This window comes from Maniola hyperantus, chromosome 1 (genome assembly GCF_902806685.2).
Source record: "Maniola hyperantus chromosome 1, iAphHyp1.2, whole genome shotgun sequence".
Taxonomy (NCBI): Eukaryota; Metazoa; Arthropoda; class Insecta; order Lepidoptera; family Nymphalidae; genus Maniola; species Maniola hyperantus.
In genome coordinates, this window is record NC_048536.1 from 2,802,428 (window position 1) to 2,821,495 (window position 19,068).

Here is a 19,068-nt window from a genome sequence, read left to right on the forward strand (position 1 = left end):
GCTCTGTGTAACTTTGTGTAAATTTTGGTCATTGTTTTGTTAAACTCTTTAATTTGTTCCGTTATTATTTTATTGTGAGCACGTTCCACTCGCACGAGCTCCTGTGCGTGGCGTTGTTTCTCCTTCTCCAGATTGTGTTTGTGTCTGGAGCGCGAGTCGGAAAGCGACAGGACTGTCTCGTATAGTGTTTGGAGACATTCCAGAGCAATTTGCTTGCTCTCCCTCTTCATGTATTTGAAGAATAAAATTGTTAATTTTTATTTTACATTCGAGTTTTACTAAAGATATTTTATTGCCTTCAAAATAGCTATTAACTCTGCAGCAAACCCGTACCAATTAAAACAAACAACATTAAAATAATTGCTTTCTATTGCATTGGGAATACTTTTGCACAATCACAAGTTCACTTTAAAGTTACTTTGATTTAACTTTCTAGTTACAAAATATATGCGCTTTCAAACGAAACGTACATTCCCAAAGGTTCTAAACTGTAGTTACCTATTCGTAGAAGGTTTTGGTGTTGGAAGTTTAGATTTTCAAACATTCGTGCTCTAGTTCATTATTTAGGTACCTTTAGTTTAAAAAAAAAAAGAATATTAGCCATGTTAAATGACTAATATTCCCCTTTCCTCTCCAACTAAGCGTCAGGCTTGTGCTAGGAGTAGGTACGACAATAGTGCAACGGGCGGGGTTTGAACCGTCGACCTTTCGGTTTTCAGTCCACTCCTTTACCGGTTGAGCTATTGAGGCTCTATTATAGTATCTATAGTACGCGACAATTCGAGATGACTGACTGATCTATCAACGCACAACTCTGATTACTGAACGAATCGGGCTGAAATTTGGCATGCAGATGACGTAGTCATCCGCTAAGAATGGATTTTTGAAAATTAGGGTAAAATAGGGGTTTGAAATTTGTGTATTCCACGCGGACGAAGTCGCGGGAATAAGCTAGTAAGAATATATTACGAACAGTAGGTATCTCTGTCACCTTGTATTTCCAAGCGTGTAGATACATGACAAGGTCCCTGGGTCGCGGATCCCTGTACCGCACGCGGCACTCGTAGCAATGCGGGTCCGGCGTCAGCGCGTCGCCGCTCGAGCAGCCAGCGTTGGTCGCCGCGGCCGCGCCGCCGGTTGCGCCGCCAGATGCAGGCGCTCTGGACGCCGGTGAGCAGCCGGTCTGCGTCGCCACTGTTACTTTATCTGACTGTGGAAGAATATGAGCTGCTAATTATACCTACTTTAAACCTTCATTTAAGTTTATACCATCAATAGGTTTATTTATAGTTAAATTTATGTCGATAAACCAAATACACTTTTTGCAAAATTTCATTAAATCGCTTGATCACAAAATTCCAATAAGTATATTTATTTGCAATTGAGTAAGTAACTAACTAAATAATGATACATAATGTAATATTGTATATAATGGAAATCACTCACGATAGTTTAAACGCTAAAATATTGTAGGTACTCGACAAAAAGTACACAGTTACTGCCGTACTCAGAGTAGCTTAATCGTTACTTAAGTTTAGTTAAAACGAGGCAGAGCTATATCTCTCACATAAATCTGTCTCGTTTTAGCTCAATCTTAAGTAACGATTAGCGACTCTGAGTACGGTGGTTAGAGACCTAAATGAAATATTTAAATGAATACCGAAATATTCATTTCAGTATTCAGTGGGCGTATGCAATGGAAAATTAGCAGAAAATTAAAATATCCGATATGTCAAAAGTGTCTTAGTCCGGGGCCTAGGTTAGCTTGCTGCATTATAATACAATTAAATTGAACTAACTGTAAGTTTGAAAACCCAAGTTAGCAATGCAGATAGCACTGCAGTAGCTAATAAGCCGTCGCCTTCAAAAAGTATGACTTTTAAAATTATGTTATTAATTTCATTATCGCGTGTTTGGCGGAACGTCATGGGCGCGTCTAGGCAACAAGTAATATCCAAGTATAAAGTATTCACTGCAAAGTTTATTGCCTGTAAAGCCGGGTAGACGCTTTATTATAACTTTGTACCGAGCACTCCGTTTTTTATACTTTAAAAAGTTATATTTCAAATTATCTATATATATAAAATTCAAAGTCCTGACTGACTGACTGACATAGATATCAACGCACAGCCTCAACCGCTGGTCCTAAAGACATGAAATTTGGAGGGTCTATTCTTTGTGAAGAGTAGGTATCCACTAAGAAAGGAATTTTTGAAATTCCACCCCTAAGTGGGTTAAATAGGGGATGGAAGTTTGTATGAAAGTCGCTCATTTTTCAAGTTATTTGCATGAAAATTGGTATTTGGGTTTTCGGTCACAAATGAAGAAATACGTGTTTTAGGATTTTTGGAAAATTTACCCATAAGGGTGGTAAAATAGGGGATGAAAGATTGTATGGGAAAGTTTTAATTATTGATATTATAATTGACTTGAAATTTGGAAAGTAGGTATTTTCTTGAGGTTAGGTGTGAGCAAAGAAATGACTATGAGAAAATCCCCCCCCCCCCCTAAAGGAGTGAAATGGAGGTTGGAAGGTTATATGTGTTATTCGGTGCTGTTCAGAGTCCGTGTCGTGTTGTCATAATGTTTGTTTCTGACAAAAAAATGTCATTTGTTTCCTGTAGGCCACGCGGGCGAAGCCGCGGGCAGAAGCTAGTTTTAGATATAAAATTCCCTCGAAAAGCATTATAGCTCAACTTGTTCTGCTATGGAGCGATAATAACTAATTATTAATTTCAATAACACCACAATGTAACGTTTCGGAGGGAGTTTTTAATAATCTTGACTCTATGGTTCGTGCTTCGCAGGCTCTGGCGAGTGAAAGGGACACCATCACTCATCGAAGTGAGATAGCAATATTCGAATGAACTAAAACAATCTATACAATACATTGGAAACCGTTGGAAAGTCGGAACGTCGGGGGTACGTCTAGGCAACGTTTAATATCAAAGTATAAAGTATAATATCAAAGAACTGCAAAGTTTATTGCCTGTAAAGCCGGGTAGGCGCTTTATTATAACTTTGTGCTGAGCACTTCGTTTTATACTTTAAAAAGTTATATTTAAATTTATTTTTGACGCAGCGATGTAAAATTCCCGCGAAAAGCAAAGCACAACCACTAAAACAACTGTCAAGGCGTGGGTTGAAAACTGAATTGTTGATGAGTAGGGTTTTTTCATCAAACCCTAGCCATTGCATGATGTCGTTCCTTCTCCTAGCACAAGTTTTAAACTTGAAGGGCAAAGGGGAATACAGTTAGCACTGTATGCATTATGAATATAAGCGTCCTGTGTTTAACACAGCCATAAACTTAAGGAAAAATCTTTCAAGACAATTCATATGGCAACATCACTCTCTCCAAAAATTCAATATGGTCGACAGTGGTGCTAATGTGCTAATTTGCACAATTAAAACATCCAAGTGCAAGTGGACAAAAAAAACTGAATTAACACCCTTGTATTATGACAAGAAACCCAGATTCACACCCATATTGAAATCATTACCGTAAGGTCCCAAATTGCGCTTGAACGCACAGTGTAGATTCCACTAATCAGATTATTGAAAATTGACGTGACACAATAATCAGATTGGTGGAACCGACACTGTGCGCTGAAGCGCACTGTGAGATCTCATAGTAATGATTGTGAATACGGGTGTGAATCACTTACCTTAGCGTCATTGGAGTCTTCATTCAGTGACGGTGAGGCTACAGGCGAAGGCTGCGTAGGCACTTCCATTGGGGCCTCTGCACCGCTCGAAGGACTTGCCAGCGTTGCTATACATAAATACGACAATGTGGCTAATTCACACACAATCTCAAACCTAAACTAAAATGACACGTCTAAATCTATTGCTATCCCTTTTATAACGTTGCTTGCGGAAAAGGATAGTACTAGATTTAGACCTGTTAATTCAGTTTAGTTTAGAGATTGTGTAGAATAGAACCGGTCTCACTATTAGTGCATGTATATTGTATATCTAGTGAATGGTGAAAGAAGATGAAAAGAACATGCTGCATCACTGATGACGTATGATCAAAAAATTCAAGGAGAAAAAAGTAGAATTGTTAGAGAAGTGAACCAATATACACGGACATATCTGCGCAGTAAAATAGTAGGATTGCTATGCTTGATTTTTTACTAGTATTTTCCCTGGCCAAAGGAAGGCAATAATTATAAGACAAGAAATTAGTAATACGTTTATGATTTAGATGGCAATAGATAAATGTGCCGTACCTATTTGAAAGATGAATTCTTTCGATAAAAATTAATCTTTCAAGTCCATTTAAATCCAAGTTTCAATATCACGTTTAGGTAAAGACAAAGAAAAGCTTACGAGTCATCACAGTAGATGGAGTTAATCCAGGCGCTGGTGATTCAAGTCTTGGTGAAGATTCTCTTGACGCTGGTCCGGTATCACATTCATCCTCACCAACTGTTAAAGACAATAGAAAACTCATCAGCCTCTAATTTAACATCGTGTTAGACAACAATGAAGGAATAATATATGACGGTCTTAGTCAGAGGCGGATTAAATGTCGAGAGCGCCCTAGGCAAGCACCTCATAGGCACCCCTCTAACAACCATATTATAATTTTTACTAACTGATTTCAAAAAAAAAGGAATCGTCTCATTGCATAGTAGTTGGTGATTAGCTATACTATTTATGTAAACGAGTGAAGAACATCACGTCATGACACTTTGCTACATTAAAGAAGAGGCAGTTTCGGTCACTCCAAGCTACTAGTGCTTAGTAGTGATAATTAGGTAGGCCAGGTAATGGAGCTCTACATGTTTGCGCTCACCCCTTCGTAACCTCGGGCCCCTAGCCACGTGCCTAGTTTGCCTTAGAGATAATCTGCCTCTGTTCTTAGTTGAGAGACAATTGAACTAAATTGATTAATAACATTAATAGAAAACGAAACCTTATTTTTCCTAACGTATTCATTTTTGACGTTTTTCTTGAACAAAATATTCCTACACTTCTATTTATTTAAGTAATTCAGGACTTCTAAAATGTCTTCTTCTGTTTTAATTGGGATTAGTTTTACGAATCGATTTTATTTTTCGTGAATTGCTTGCGTAATTTTTATTTTTACCTTTATCATCTGAAGCGGGTTTGGAAAACAGCAAGTCATCATCTGCCGCGTCAACTCCTAGCCAGTTTTCAGCATTGTGTATGGCTATCAAGTCCCGTACGAGCTGTTCATCTGTCTTTCCGCCCGTATCTCCACCTTTGCCTCGGAGTGGACCGAACACTGGGTGGTTGTATAGCGGATCATTTACTACTGGATAACCTAAGAAAAATTTTCAGTTTTAAAATCTAAATATAAATTATAATACGTAAAAAATAAATTTGAGTCTACTATTTTAGCCTTAGGAAGTGCTTGGCTTCTTTTACCTGTTGAGTTTTAGCACTATTATAATATTTTATTTTGTGGTTTCGTTTAAAAAATGTTATTTTTTTGCATTCTTTCTTGTTTTTGAGGCAAAATAGCATTATCATTGTAAAATAGCAAAATACCTGAAAGCTCTTTTGTTAGTAAGTACTTATTAAAATTTTGTATCATTTGGTCCGGTCAATCATCTAGGTGTTTCAAAAGTACCTGCCCTAACAAATTTGTAACTATCAAATTATAATTTTTTCTTTGCTCGTGAACACAGATTAGAGAAGTAAACTCGTGAAAATATCGCTTAGTTATTTTTTATTCGCAGGGAATCGCTGATCCAGGCGACGCAATACCGCAGCGCGTGGAAATACCTTATAAGATACCTATGTCTGACAATGGACGTTTATTGGCTGACGAAAAAAGCTTACCTAGATACTGCAAATGCACTCTAATCTGATGCATCCTGCCAGTTTTGGGACGACACAACACGACGCTAGTATTCGTCCTCGTGTTGAACCCTAGACGTTTGAACACCGTCGAACAATCCTTGCCCTTGGGCGACACCTTGCACACACCAATTTTGTAGCTGACTACTTCAATCGGCTCTTGACACTCGATTTCATCACTAGAGACAATGATATAAATGTTAAAATCAGTTTTATCCATTATCTCCAACGCCTTTATCTAAAGACTTCTTAAGGTCTTATCTAAAGGCTAAACAGCTTTATCTAAAGTCTTCTAAAGGCCTAAACCTTACAAGATTATCTGAAAAGTTTGATTTTATCTAAACAACTTGACCAGCTTATGGTTTAGTTAAATTTTTTACGTTACATTTGTCATCTACTGTATTTTGTATTCTTCCGATGAATCCTTTTATGTTTATTTATTCCCTTTTTCTTAACAATTTCAATTAAGTTCTAAGCTGCGTCAAGTTTTCGCACAAAGATATGATTGAAGATTTGTACATATTGAACTCAGGCATCTGTATTTACCCTTGAGAAGATTTAAAGCCTTTTGCGATTCAATATAAACATGATGATATTTATTCGAACTAAATAAACAAACTCACTCTGGGAACGCGCCGTCGACTCGACAAACATACTCTTTCTGCACCTGTCGATTTCTGATCTGGTGTTCCATTTGCCTCGCTTTCTTCGGACTCCTTCCGAATAATAGGAGACCTGATTGAAGGGATGGTAAAAAAGTCAATATTATTACTTCGAGTATTAAAATCATCAGTACAGTAGCCGGCATAAAATATTGTACATCGACCTTTTGAAAGAGGTTTCAGCTTCATAGAGCGTTGTCTCTATAACTCATACCTATGTGACGTTTTGTCGGTTTCAATGACAGAGACAATGCTCTACGAAACCGTTGTCTCTACATAAAGGTCGATGTACAATATTTCCTGCCGGTTGCTATACGCAACTTATGTTCGCAACTATCGATCGGTAGCCGTTAATTTTTTTTTATATATTGCGAATTCATCCTTTATTTTTCTGAGATCTTCAATCTAAGTTTTATGTATTGAAATAGGTTTACTACTTGAATAATAAAGATAATAATAATAAATACACTTTATTTGCACAACCACAAGAAGGATTACATTAAAGAATAAAAAACACAGACAGAAGGAAGATACAAAAGGCGGCCTTATCGCTAATTAGCGATCTCTACCAGGCAACCTTAAAGATATCAATTAATTCTTTAGTTTGCTTTGACTTTTATAGTTTCTTCTATTATTTCACTTGAATTTATAAAACTAACGGCGCTGGGGAGAGTGTTAATGTTATTTTTCTTATAAAAATTTTGAAAGTATCTATAATTCTAAAGGTGCGAACTATGACTTTTTTAAACTTACCAGACGTTAGCCTGTCGAGTCTGTGAATTGTCCTGAGGTTTTTGAGGTTATATTCCTTAGCAAGGATAAATACTACAGTGTTGTGACGATACCGACCGCATGGATGCACCTGTCAATTTCGTAACATTAAATTAAAAAAAAAAACACTACACGAACAAACAAAAAACATAAGAATATATAGTTACATTTAGCCAACTATAAAATGTAGGACATTGATTTGAAATTTGAATTGAATAGTCAATAAAATGTTGATAACTTTACAGCAACATTTATTTATTTATTTTATGGTTTAGATTTAAGAAATTATGAGTGCCATGAAGAAAGCAATAATGGAACAGGCAATACAGTTAAGAACAAAGCCATGGAAAGAAGCTAGTAATAATGCGTTTACCTATTGATCTATAGGTGTTAGTAAAACTGTGCGGGTGATCGTGCGGTATCACAGAATTCAAATTAGGTACATAGAAGTGGTAAAGAAGCACCACAGAGGTGTCTTGTGAAACATCAGTGCGCGGTATTGTAAAACAAACGTATTTACATAACTTTACAATGTAATTTACATTGGATGTATTTGTGTATTCTAAAATCTTTATTGCTTACCAGATGAATAAAAGTATCAAAAACATTTTAAAAACAAAGATCGATCTTATCACTAAAATGATGTTATCTAGGCAACCCATACTTAAGAACTGTGAGATGGAGATTCGCAATACATGTAATCTAACATAATTATACATGTAGTTTCAAGTTCTTTCTGTATAAGTTGCTAAAAATCGGCGACCTGCTGTCTCGTAACTGACACCGATGATACCGTTTCTATTACCACATTAGAATTCTGTGAGCGGTACCAAACGTGCGAAGTAAAAGGTAATGTTTTAGATTTTTTTAATGAATTATTGCTTAGTTATTATGGCTTAGTTTAGATTCTCGCTTTAATAATTATTAACATTAAAGGGAGAAATAAAGGCTTGGACAGAAAGCAGCAATGTCCAACGCGGCTCCTAGAAGTTGTAATACAAGGGACTGTATATATATAATGTATTTACACTGCAGAGTGCTTTTTTATAGTAAAAAGGCGTGCGTTAGACGACAATGACACCTGATGGCAAGAAATGGTGACGAAAATGCCTATTCACTTCTACCTTGATACTCAAACTATACGTTGCAGGAAGGAAGGAAAAGGGCCATTGATAGAGATCTCTTATAGAGACAAGTGCTTCCCTGTCGATTTTTTACTCACTGTTACAATTTGGATATGAATAAATAAATAAATGTCCTAATTAGTACGCCGCAAAGATGAAGGAGTAGGGTGTCATCAGTCGATTAATCAAATTTTTATCACGTTAGTACGTCAGATTTTTTTAAAGATGTCGTGATAACTTTACCACGTCATCTTTCAAAAATCTAATTGATTGACTGAATCTATCTCTGCTGCAGTCTATTTTAGTGGACAGGCAGTCTAATTGCCATCATGCTACGTTTTGTGATGTGGTTTATACAGTGCCTTGTATTACAAATTGTACACGCGTTTAATATGACGTCTGTGCTGTTGCTATCGCGTCTTGTGTCCATCCAAGTCTCAAAGGCCAATAGTATAAGAGATATAGAAACGTAGAGTTTGGTATGACCCTGGAAGGATGAATATATCCAAGGCATATATGGGGATATTGTGGATTTGGACCACTTCCAAGTGGGGTTCTCAACGAGAGCGCACAAATTCTCGGTATTCTCTGGAGCATTCAACGTTCCGAACATTGTGTGCACAATCTCTGTCAGACCCTGATTTGCAATACTCATTTTGACGGACTATGTATTTCGTATTGAGATTCTTTGAGGATTTTGATTTCCAAAACAAAACTAATCAATAATAATTTTATTAAGTCTCAATCGGATACTTAAAACTGTGCTACTAAATAAACTTTATAACCAAAGAGATTAACTTAAGTTACGAAATTCAAATAGCACAAGACATTAATAGGTTTGAATATTAGCAAGCGTAATAGATTTCAGGATAGAAAGGACAGAAGGACCCAACTAGAGCCATAGATTTTTCTATCTTGTCATCGAACAATTTTGTAACAATGGATCAGATGTAGTTCAGCCATATATGATTGTAATAAGATACCAATGAGTTTCTGGTATTGCAAAGATCTCCCGTTTATATTCAGCCGGAGTAGTTAGTTGATATTGGGTAACATCACGAGAATTTGAACATGGTACTTGTTATGCCAATAATATTACTGCTGCTTGAGTTACAAGAATGTGAAACAATATGAGACGAATACCGCGATGTATTTAAGTAAATATTTACGGAGGAGCAGTGTATATGAAAATCAGCAGTAGAAGTACATGTATGGTTAAGTTTATACTATCGTCATAAACGATATACATCCACTTCTGGGCAACGGTCTCTTGAAGGGACTTCCACAAACCTCCGTCTTGTATCCAATGACTTCCTGCCACTTGTTTTATGTCGCCTGACCATTTAGTAGGGATTTGCTACTTCGTTTTCCGAAAGTGAGCGGTCTTATGTATCTGATGAATTTGTTAGATCACTCAGTGACAAAGTTCTTTTACTAAAAGTCTAAGTAGCACGATCTTAACTATCTGATGGACCTTTTTAGATTTCATAATGTAGCAAAGTTTATAAATTCTCTTTGGGATCAGGGCCTGACGTATCACGCAAACGCAACGCTGACTCACCGGCAACGAGCATGGCTTGTCTAGCACGAGAAGCTCCTCATCCACGTGTATGATGCGCAAGGGACTAGCGAGCACTGGCGTCTCGTGCCTGGCCCAGCATGGACAGAACGTTACATTAACACGCTCACAGAATTCAGAATCGGTATAGAAGTGGTAGGGCTAATTGTTCAGCACCAGCAACTGGACATAGTATTAGCATTAGCTCAGTTGTTTTGTTCATTTGAAATATTTCTGGTGCAAACAGTTTTTTTTACAATAAATTTCCTTATTTTTTAGTTATAATCAGTCAGGGTTTGACAATGTGGCTACTCTAATAAATGGAACGTCAATAAAATCATAATATGACAACACTAATTCGCACTGTACTCAGTTAGCAACACGAACAGTGATTAGCCAAATCGTAACGACTCCACGTCGATAGTTAATTTAAAAATACTGATCTCATAATCTTTACATAATACTAAAAACTTCTTCTCAATTCATATCCTTAACATAATTTTAAAAAAATATGTATGAACTCTTGCTGTATGCGATTTGGAAGCATACCGGGAAGCTTATTTTTAAATAAATAGGTAATTAAATAAACAAATAAAAGGAGCGTGAGCTTTTTGCCATGCAGGTGACTAATGAAACATCAGTGCGCGTTTTCGTCTAAACAGACAAAGCATAGCATTAAACTTGCTTTGAATGCTAGGGATAACTATGTGCTTCCTAATTATTTGCGTGAGTAAATTTTAATTAGCTCACACTGTCTCAACACAGCAGATACCATTTCTATTACCATAATTCGGAATTCTGTGAACAGGCCCTATGATGTTGAGTTTGGTCATTACAAGTCCAAATTGTGATTGTTAACATCACGATATTGGGTGTTATGCTTTAGTATTAGATACTTTGCCCTTTTAGCATTATATACATCTTTTAATTGAAATTTAATTTCTGTATTAGTTTTTTTGCGACTTTGTTCCACGGATAGTCGTTACACAATTAATAGGCTTACCATCAGCGAAATTATAGTTCGCGTCATATAACAATACAACAATTGTTAAAAAATCATACAAGTTGTTATAAGTCCCGCAAATTGCTAATCCGCGTGGCCGCCATTTTAGCGACGTCTCAGCACTAGACTGAAGTTTCGAGGTGATGGTATATTCTTATTTCGGCTGACGTCAAAATGACGTCATTTCGATGTTAATGAGACATGGTTCCAGTGCAAAAGCAATTTGCGGAGCTTATATCAAACGAGTATCAAACCTTCTTTAAATAGTTTGAAACCATGAAGGTATTTAAATGGTAGACCTATTAATAACATTGTAGTAAACATATAGATAATAATTAAGTAAATAATATTATTATAGTAAATACAGATACGAGGTGATACAAAGCCAAATGTGTAGATACATTTTGACTTCATTATATCTTTAATTTGTTAATAGACCATAGGAATAAGGAGGCTAAACATATTAAGTCAAATTAAGGAATATGAATCATCGAAATTAGTATACCTACTTAATAACTCGTTGAATATTTCTTCGCAAATTTAATATGGCAAAATAAGTAACCTTTAAATAATGGATATTATTGATGAGTTTGGTCAGAATATCTAGAGTTAAGAACTTAATATAAAGTTCCGAAATCTTTCGAAATAACATGCTATAAGTAAGTAGAACTAAAATCATCAATTTACACAATCATCTAGAATAGAGTATCTAAATAGAATGACGATATTTAATGCCAGATCAAAGAAATAAAATCTACCTACAGGTTTTTTTAATTAAAAATGCTGAATCTAAAAAATCATGGTAATCACATTTCCATAATAATAATACCTACCTATATCTACACAAAAAAGAGCTAATCTGGTAACACTAAGAAACGTCAGAATTCCACGGAATTATAAATCTGAATAAAGATTGGTAAACGAAGAACCTTTAACTTTCTTTGACTTTTTGCAATAAAACGCAATAACTACAAAACATTTGTCAGTTTTTCGTTTACCTTCGATTTTTGCAAAGTGCTGGATAAAACAATTATTGTACCCAATTGTGTGCAATACATAGTTAGTGAAATTTTAGATCTATAACAACGCACAGCAGAAAGGGATTTTAAGAACAAGAAGTCTCTATTCTACGGGATTTTATATCATGAAGATACTTTACAAGATCTAGTCTGAAAAAATAGGTACTAATGCTGTTGCAGACTACTAAAATGAAAATAATTAACAGTCATTAAATTAAATTAAGTGTCAGTTTTACACTTAAAATATAACAAAAATAACTTATTTTATTATTTAAAAAATGCGTTTATTTTGGTATGATTTAAATTACTACAATTACTAATTACAATTTTACATTGTCAGCATTAAATTGAATGAATTTATTTTGATGGAATTTGATGGTAATAATTTAGTCTGTTAGAATGAATGTTCAACAGAGATTTATTAGATATTGCAGAACAAGAACAGTAGCTTATACATATATCACACCCGGCTTTACTCACGTGTTTAGTAGACGCTAGCCCGACTAGTTTCGAACCCATCCGGGGTCCTTTTTCACAGGGATGATGTTCCGGATGGGTTCGAAACTAGTCGGGCTAACGTCAACTAGACACGTGAGTAAAGCCGGGTGTGATATATCTATATATAAAAATGAATCGCTAAATGTGTTTCTAATCGCAAATCTCGAGAACAGCTAAACCGATTTCGCTAATTCTTTTTTTATAATATTTCTTGAATTACGAGGATGGTTCTTACGGACACAAAAACTTTAAAAATTTGAATCGACTGTAAGGGCGGTACGAAGTTCGCCGGGGCAGGTAGTTTATAATATAAATCATCTACTATAGTTTAAACTCTAGTAGCTTAGAATTTCCATAGAATTTTTTTATTTTTATTTTTTTTTAGCTTAGAATTTAAAACTAAAACCATTGCTCGTAGCTTTGTAAGAACCGAGTTTGTGTAGTAGGTAGTTGAAGTAAGTTTTTTTTAAATTAACATTGCAAAAGTACCTATACGTTTAACTTTAAAGATTAGCTTGAGTTTATCAGAAAGAATAATTTGCAAAGAGCGTGATTGTTTTTGAACCGTTCCCTCCCAACCATCGAAGTTCGCAAAACAAATTGCTTTCATACATCACTTTACGATTAATTTTGTAGACTGAGACCTCCCATAGAGGGGGCCAGCATCAATCAAGGTAATCGGATACGGACACTCACTTGGCGCTAAAGTTGAATAAAAATCACGATTGTGTTTGGAACATGCAAATAATATAATTATAAAGACATCTCGCCTTTTTCTAGAAACATCTTTCTAGCCTGAGATCCCACCACATAACTTTACCCATGAGTTATTCAATTTTTTTTTTTTTTTTTTTTTTTCCTTATTGTTGAGTGCCAATTAGCTACTCAATTATATTACGATCTAGCCTAATGTATGACTAATAAGTAATTTTATTTTAACCTAAACTTATAAATTATCTTATATACTAAGAAATTGTCCACTGACGCATCTTAGTCTTTCTTGATTTGAGATATGACACTTTGTTCACGTGTTCTTTCAGCACTTACACTATGTACACTATCACTAATCACTATACACTAACTCAAAAGGTTTGGTCCTTTTTAGACTTCTCACTGACTCCGTTACGTCAAGCAGCTGGATTGCTTCAACGTTAACGTGGAGTTATTCAATTGAAATACTGTAAGTATACCAGTGTGCTTAGTATGAAATTATATATCTCACCAACGTTAATAGAATTCGAAAGTCGAAACACAAAACGTCAGAGTAAAATAGATCTCAATTTCCTTGATTTAAAGTGGAAAATTCAGTACCCTCGATTTGAAGCCAGGGTAGGCATTAGTTAGGTAGGAACCTGTTTACTGGCAGGTCATAGTGAAAAATATGCAGTGAGCTATTACAACTGGGGGTAAGCAGTGCATTTATGCCTCTATAACCTGCACGCCACTGCCTCGATTTTAATTTTTCAACGTTTCTGCTTGGAGCGCTGGCTGTAGATTTATGATCAAACTTGAACTTTAAAACAAGATAGCTGAGGTCCATTTTATTTTAACGCAGAAGTGTTTTGATACTCGAATTCTATCAACGTCGCTTTGGTGAGGTTTTATGCTAAGGGCCCAGTGACCCTCGTGAAACTTTCCAACATTCTTCCGACATTGCGCCTTCCAGTGCAAGGTCGCCATTCCAGCAGCTTGAGACCCCAACGTGTATCGGTTTTCCGAACTATGTACCCTGCCCATTACCACTTCAGCTTCGTAACCCGTTGAGCTATGTCGGTTACTCTAGTTCCCCTACGGATATCCTCATTTCTGATTACATACATACATACATAAGTATACTTAATACTTATCCATAAAAATTGTATGTAAAATTAATAACTCATGGGTGAAGATATGCAGAGCGGTCTCGACCTATTCTCACCCTTGATTATAGCCTTGATTATACTCATATATTCAATACGCCCGCGGCCCAATCTTGATTGGCGTGCCTAAACTTGAAGAAAGGCTAGAGATTGATAAATATATGAAGTTTTTAAGCCTACCATTTGCAAGATTTTTTGTGCTTCCAGTTTTATATTGGGGCCTATTATTATCACTTTTGATCAACGTCCTGTACTACGCACTAGACGATGCATTCAGAATAAATTATTGTGGACTGAAACTCGTTTTTACAAGGATAACTTGATAATAAACTAATTTACTAATTTTCTAAGCTTCGTAGAGTACGATTTTTATTCGGAATGACCCATTTAGTGCGTAGTACCACTGAGTTCTATTACTACGTGAAAAAACGACATTCACTCCCCCGCCAATTTATCGTCACCCACAACGTAATGGTACGACTGCTGGCACTCCCGCGCTGACGTCACTCAGTTTTCACCTTATTGCCATAGCGTTGTCCTTGAGCTGCTCGATTGGCTTCGCTCATACCTAAGCCCTACCATTACCAACACACACAAATGGTGAGCGGACAGACCGGTGTCCCGGTAGTAGCAATAGGAAATCAAAACGATTCGCTTTTATGGAGTGTTCGGCGTGGTAGTGCATAAATGTTTGCTCAACATTTTGTTTTGTTTACAACTCGTTTTTGCTTATAAATTGACGTCCAGTTTCAAACTAATTTAGACAGCTTCATAAAACATGATTTTTGTTTGAAATAACCTTTTTATAGGTACTCAATATTTCTACCCATTTTGTAGTAAGTAAGTATTAATAATCTTACTATAAAAGCGGCAACAACATTAATGTTTCCCCCAAATGTTGCTCAAAGAGCGTCCCCTAAAAGCGTTTCGTATCAAGTCTGTCAGCTTTTTGTATTAAACAACTCAAACATCGCAAGTTCGGAGCGCTATGTCGGAAGTTTGTACGGAGTTATAACTTTCAGTTTGCACTTGTCTCAAAATTAACCGCCTTTTCATTACATTCTGCCTCAACTTGAAACTTGGGGCATGAAATACCCGTAGGGTTAGTATGAGATTTTACATCTTGTCAACAAAATCTATGAAGATTTCGCGCGTGGAAATATTTATTGTGTAATTAAAATAAAATCCTAACTGCCGTGTATTAAGCAGGCCGGGCTCGCTTGGTCACGTGGCCCGAAAAATATACCTATCCCAGCGCCCCTTCGAAGGCACTCGCGTAAATCTTATATTTTTGAGAGTGAAAGAGCGAGAGATAAGTGTTTACGGGATAGAAAGAGAAGTTTTATTTTCAGGCGCAGCGCTGTACAATCTTAATCACAATTTATTGCGTCGTAACAAAAGTTTCTAAGTATTTATCTATTCTAAATATATAAAAGGAAAAGGTGACTGACTGACTGACTGACTGACTGACTGATCTATCAACGCACAGCTCAAACTACTGGACGGATCGGGCTGAAATTTGGCATGCAGATAGCTATTATGACGTAGGCATCCGCTAAGAAAGGATTTTTGAAAATTAAACCCCTAAGGGGGTGAAATAGAGGGTTGAAATTTGTGTAGTCCACGCGGACGAAGTCGCGAGCATAAGCTAGTTTTTAAATAAATAGCAACTTTTTTTACGATGCAATAAGTTACAAAACGTTTTGGCGGAGGAATTCTTCTGTATCTGGATACTGGAAGGCTTTATGAAGTATTCCGTGTTTAAAGCTCAAGTTAGTCCATATACAGCCACCGCGTCAAGCGGAAACTTTGCGAAATAAAAATCGCAAATGAAAGATTATTATCTTTAAATCAAGGATGTATTTCGAAGTTCGAATTCTATCAACGTAATACGAGGTGTAAAATCTCATACTAACCCTACCGTTCCGAGGATTATTGGCAGCTTATTCAGCTTCAAGTGGTATTCTTATCAGTTTTAATCAAATCAAACTTCTACATTTAAAATAATAGAATCAGAAATTCTAGATCATTTTATAAGCGAGTTACCTGAGTAGGTACTTTGTATGAGTTTTAGTTAGTTCATAGTTTGGATAGGATTATATTACTTCGCAGCGCGGTGCAAAACTTTTCCGTGTAAATATCAGTAGGTATCCTAGTAAATATACTAAGTTAAGAATGACTTCTTTATTTTATAGACTAGCGCTTGGCTGAGATTTTTTCACAATTCAAGGTTTGGTCTCATAGTAAAAATTTTCGAATGATCTTGTCTGATATCAATTTTCTCTTGATCATTGTAAAGTCTTTAGAAAACAATTACTTACGTTAAAATCGAATAACAATAACGATAGATATAAAGTTTCAAGTTATTCATAGCGTTGAAACAAAGGGTCTCGCGAAACGCTTTATATTACGGGCGGCTGTAAATTCTGAATAGAAAATATATAACTGAGTCGAAAGATACCTACTCTCTTTGTATTCCTTTCATACCCATCAGCCAAAGAGTAGGTACTGCTACAAAATATTGTTGCTGCGATATAATATAGGTAGGGTGCGAATCTTGAAATTTTATGAAACACAGTGAACGACAAAGCATAGAAATATTTCCGTACGCTTCAGGCGTAACGAAATCGCTACAGTGGTGAGTCGTGCATACTCTACCGGACGTGTCTTCAGGGTCGAGTCGAGTTGGTCAATCACTTTCGCATGACACAGTACGAATATCATGCGATGACTCATGTTTGAATGACAAATAATAATTCTCCGCTCGATCAATCATTGCTCACTCATGATTAATGGAATTGACTGATACAGTACCTTCGTCTAATGGACGTCTAATATGTGCCTACGGCTTTAGGGGTAAAGTCTGGAGAACATGCGTTGTTTCGTCTGTTTACATGAACAAGTTTTCATGTTTCGATATACCATTCCAAGAATTTGAACTATGGAACAAGTTTGTTTGGAATACAATTCTGATGAAACTTGGAAAATTATTCCAAGTTCCATTAAAATGGTTTTCCAATCAAATTTTTTTTTATCGTTACAAGATATAAATTAAATTAACGCTGTGTGGAAGTGAACAGGATATCATTAACTTTATAGTTACCTATTAGGTACTTACCTTGAATATTACAGGTAATATTATTAAAACTAAGCATTTTGTTAATGGTGTACCCAAACCTGTAGCTTACCTAGGAAGTATGAAAGACACTATAGATCGTCAATTTTGCTCATGAAACGCCAGAAAAGTATTAATTATTTTCAAAATAGTAAAAAGTTTTATTTAAAAGATTACATAAGAATAAGAGCTTCTTAGCTATGTGACATTTTAGTAGGTAAAATATTATATTGATAGTAAAAGTATTAATCGATCGAAAAATACGCGATTACGACCTGTATGCTTAGTATGAGATTTTACATCTCACCAACGTTGATAGAATTCGAGCGACGATACATAATAACATTAGAGTGAAATGGGCGTAAATGGACTGAAATTTTGACTATAAATCAATTATAGTCAAACAGTACCACCGATAATTATTATTTCATAAAGTTTTCGCTTTGAGCTCTCGCCGTAGATTTATAGACTTGAGCTTTAAAACAAGGTAGTTTCGGTCCATTTTACTTTAACGCTGAAGTGTTTCGATGTTCGAATTCTATCAACGTTGCCGTTGGTAAGGTGTAAAATGTACTAAGCACATTGAGCCAGTTTGCAAATATCTAACGACATTTTCACACATAGTCGACGCGCGTTTCTGGAAAGTCGATGTGTGCAAAGGTTCTAAACATAATGTTGCAAAGTCAAAGCGTTCCTCTACAAAATTGACGAGCCACAGCCAAAGCCATGCAAACAAAGGGCACAAGCAAACGGTGAAGATGACAGAAGCGAACATAAAATGGCGGTCTCAATTGCCACTTACGGGGATAGAGGCTGGTTTGTTGACAACCACAATGTCCTCGTCGATATGTACGAGGGTGATCGGTTGGCTGGTCACTGGTACTTCGTGCCTGCAAGGATACACACGTCAGGCATCGGAGGATTTTGTACTCAATTTTTTGGATACCATCTGCTCTCCTGACATGACCACCAAGAATTTAAATATATACGAGAAAAGTTTCACCCGAAAGTCAATAAAAAAGAATACATTACACAATTTTCTGACGGTGGTCATGCTAGGCCTGTTGTATTAAGATTAGTACTTCTTTTTGTTTCAAGAAAAATTTTGTCGTACTATGGCCCCGTCGGATTAAAAAATATGCATTTGAAGATAAAGGTCTGCTTATATTGTGAAGGTAATTATTCGTCGATATATTATATACGAGGGTGATCGGTTGGCTGGTCACTGGTACTTCATGCCTGTAAGGATACACAAGTCAGGCATCGGAGGATTTTTGTACTCAATTTTTTGGATACCCTTTGCTCTCCTATTATTACCACAGAGATTTTATATAAATACGAATATTATCACAAAACTTTCACTCGAAAATTGACAAAAAAAGGAATATATTATATAATTTTCTCAATATGGTCATGCTAGGCTTGCTATATTACGATTAGTACTTTTTTTTTTCAAGAAAAATTTCGTCGTACTACCACGTCAGATTAAAAAAGATGGAATTTTTAAAAACCCTCTAAATCCCCGCGGACATCGGACGGCATAATCTAATTTATAATGATTACATGGTACAGTTTCAAGAGTATAAAAATTGTCACCTAAGTTTTCCACCAAGCTCAGCAATAG

The 19,068-nt window shown here is 36.0% G+C and overlaps 1 protein-coding gene across 4 annotated transcripts in view; it reads right to left on the minus strand.

The window, feature by feature from the left end:
- The window catches only part of LOC117996993 (pseudouridylate synthase RPUSD2-like), a 471,791-nt gene that overhangs the window by 1,176 nt on the left and 451,547 nt on the right, over positions 1-19,068 (minus strand). For 3 of the 4 annotated variants that reach the window (XM_034985173.2, XM_034985167.2, XM_069500615.1), the window contains 8 exons: positions 18,247-18,334; positions 7,251-7,359; positions 6,459-6,570; positions 5,818-6,014; positions 5,099-5,296; positions 4,336-4,434; positions 3,669-3,775; positions 992-1,210 (listed from right to left, as the gene is read on the minus strand). In XM_034985173.2, the coding sequence (XP_034841064.2) occupies positions 992-1,210; positions 3,669-3,775; positions 4,336-4,434; positions 5,099-5,296; positions 5,818-6,014; positions 6,459-6,570; positions 7,251-7,359; positions 18,247-18,334 (1,129 nt within the window). Of the gene's footprint in view, positions 1-991; positions 1,211-3,668; positions 3,776-4,335; positions 4,435-5,098; positions 5,297-5,817; positions 6,015-6,458; positions 6,571-7,250; positions 7,360-9,953; positions 10,042-18,246; positions 18,335-19,068 lie in introns of all 4 variants that reach the window. The other variant, XM_034985159.2, reaches the window with a different exon arrangement.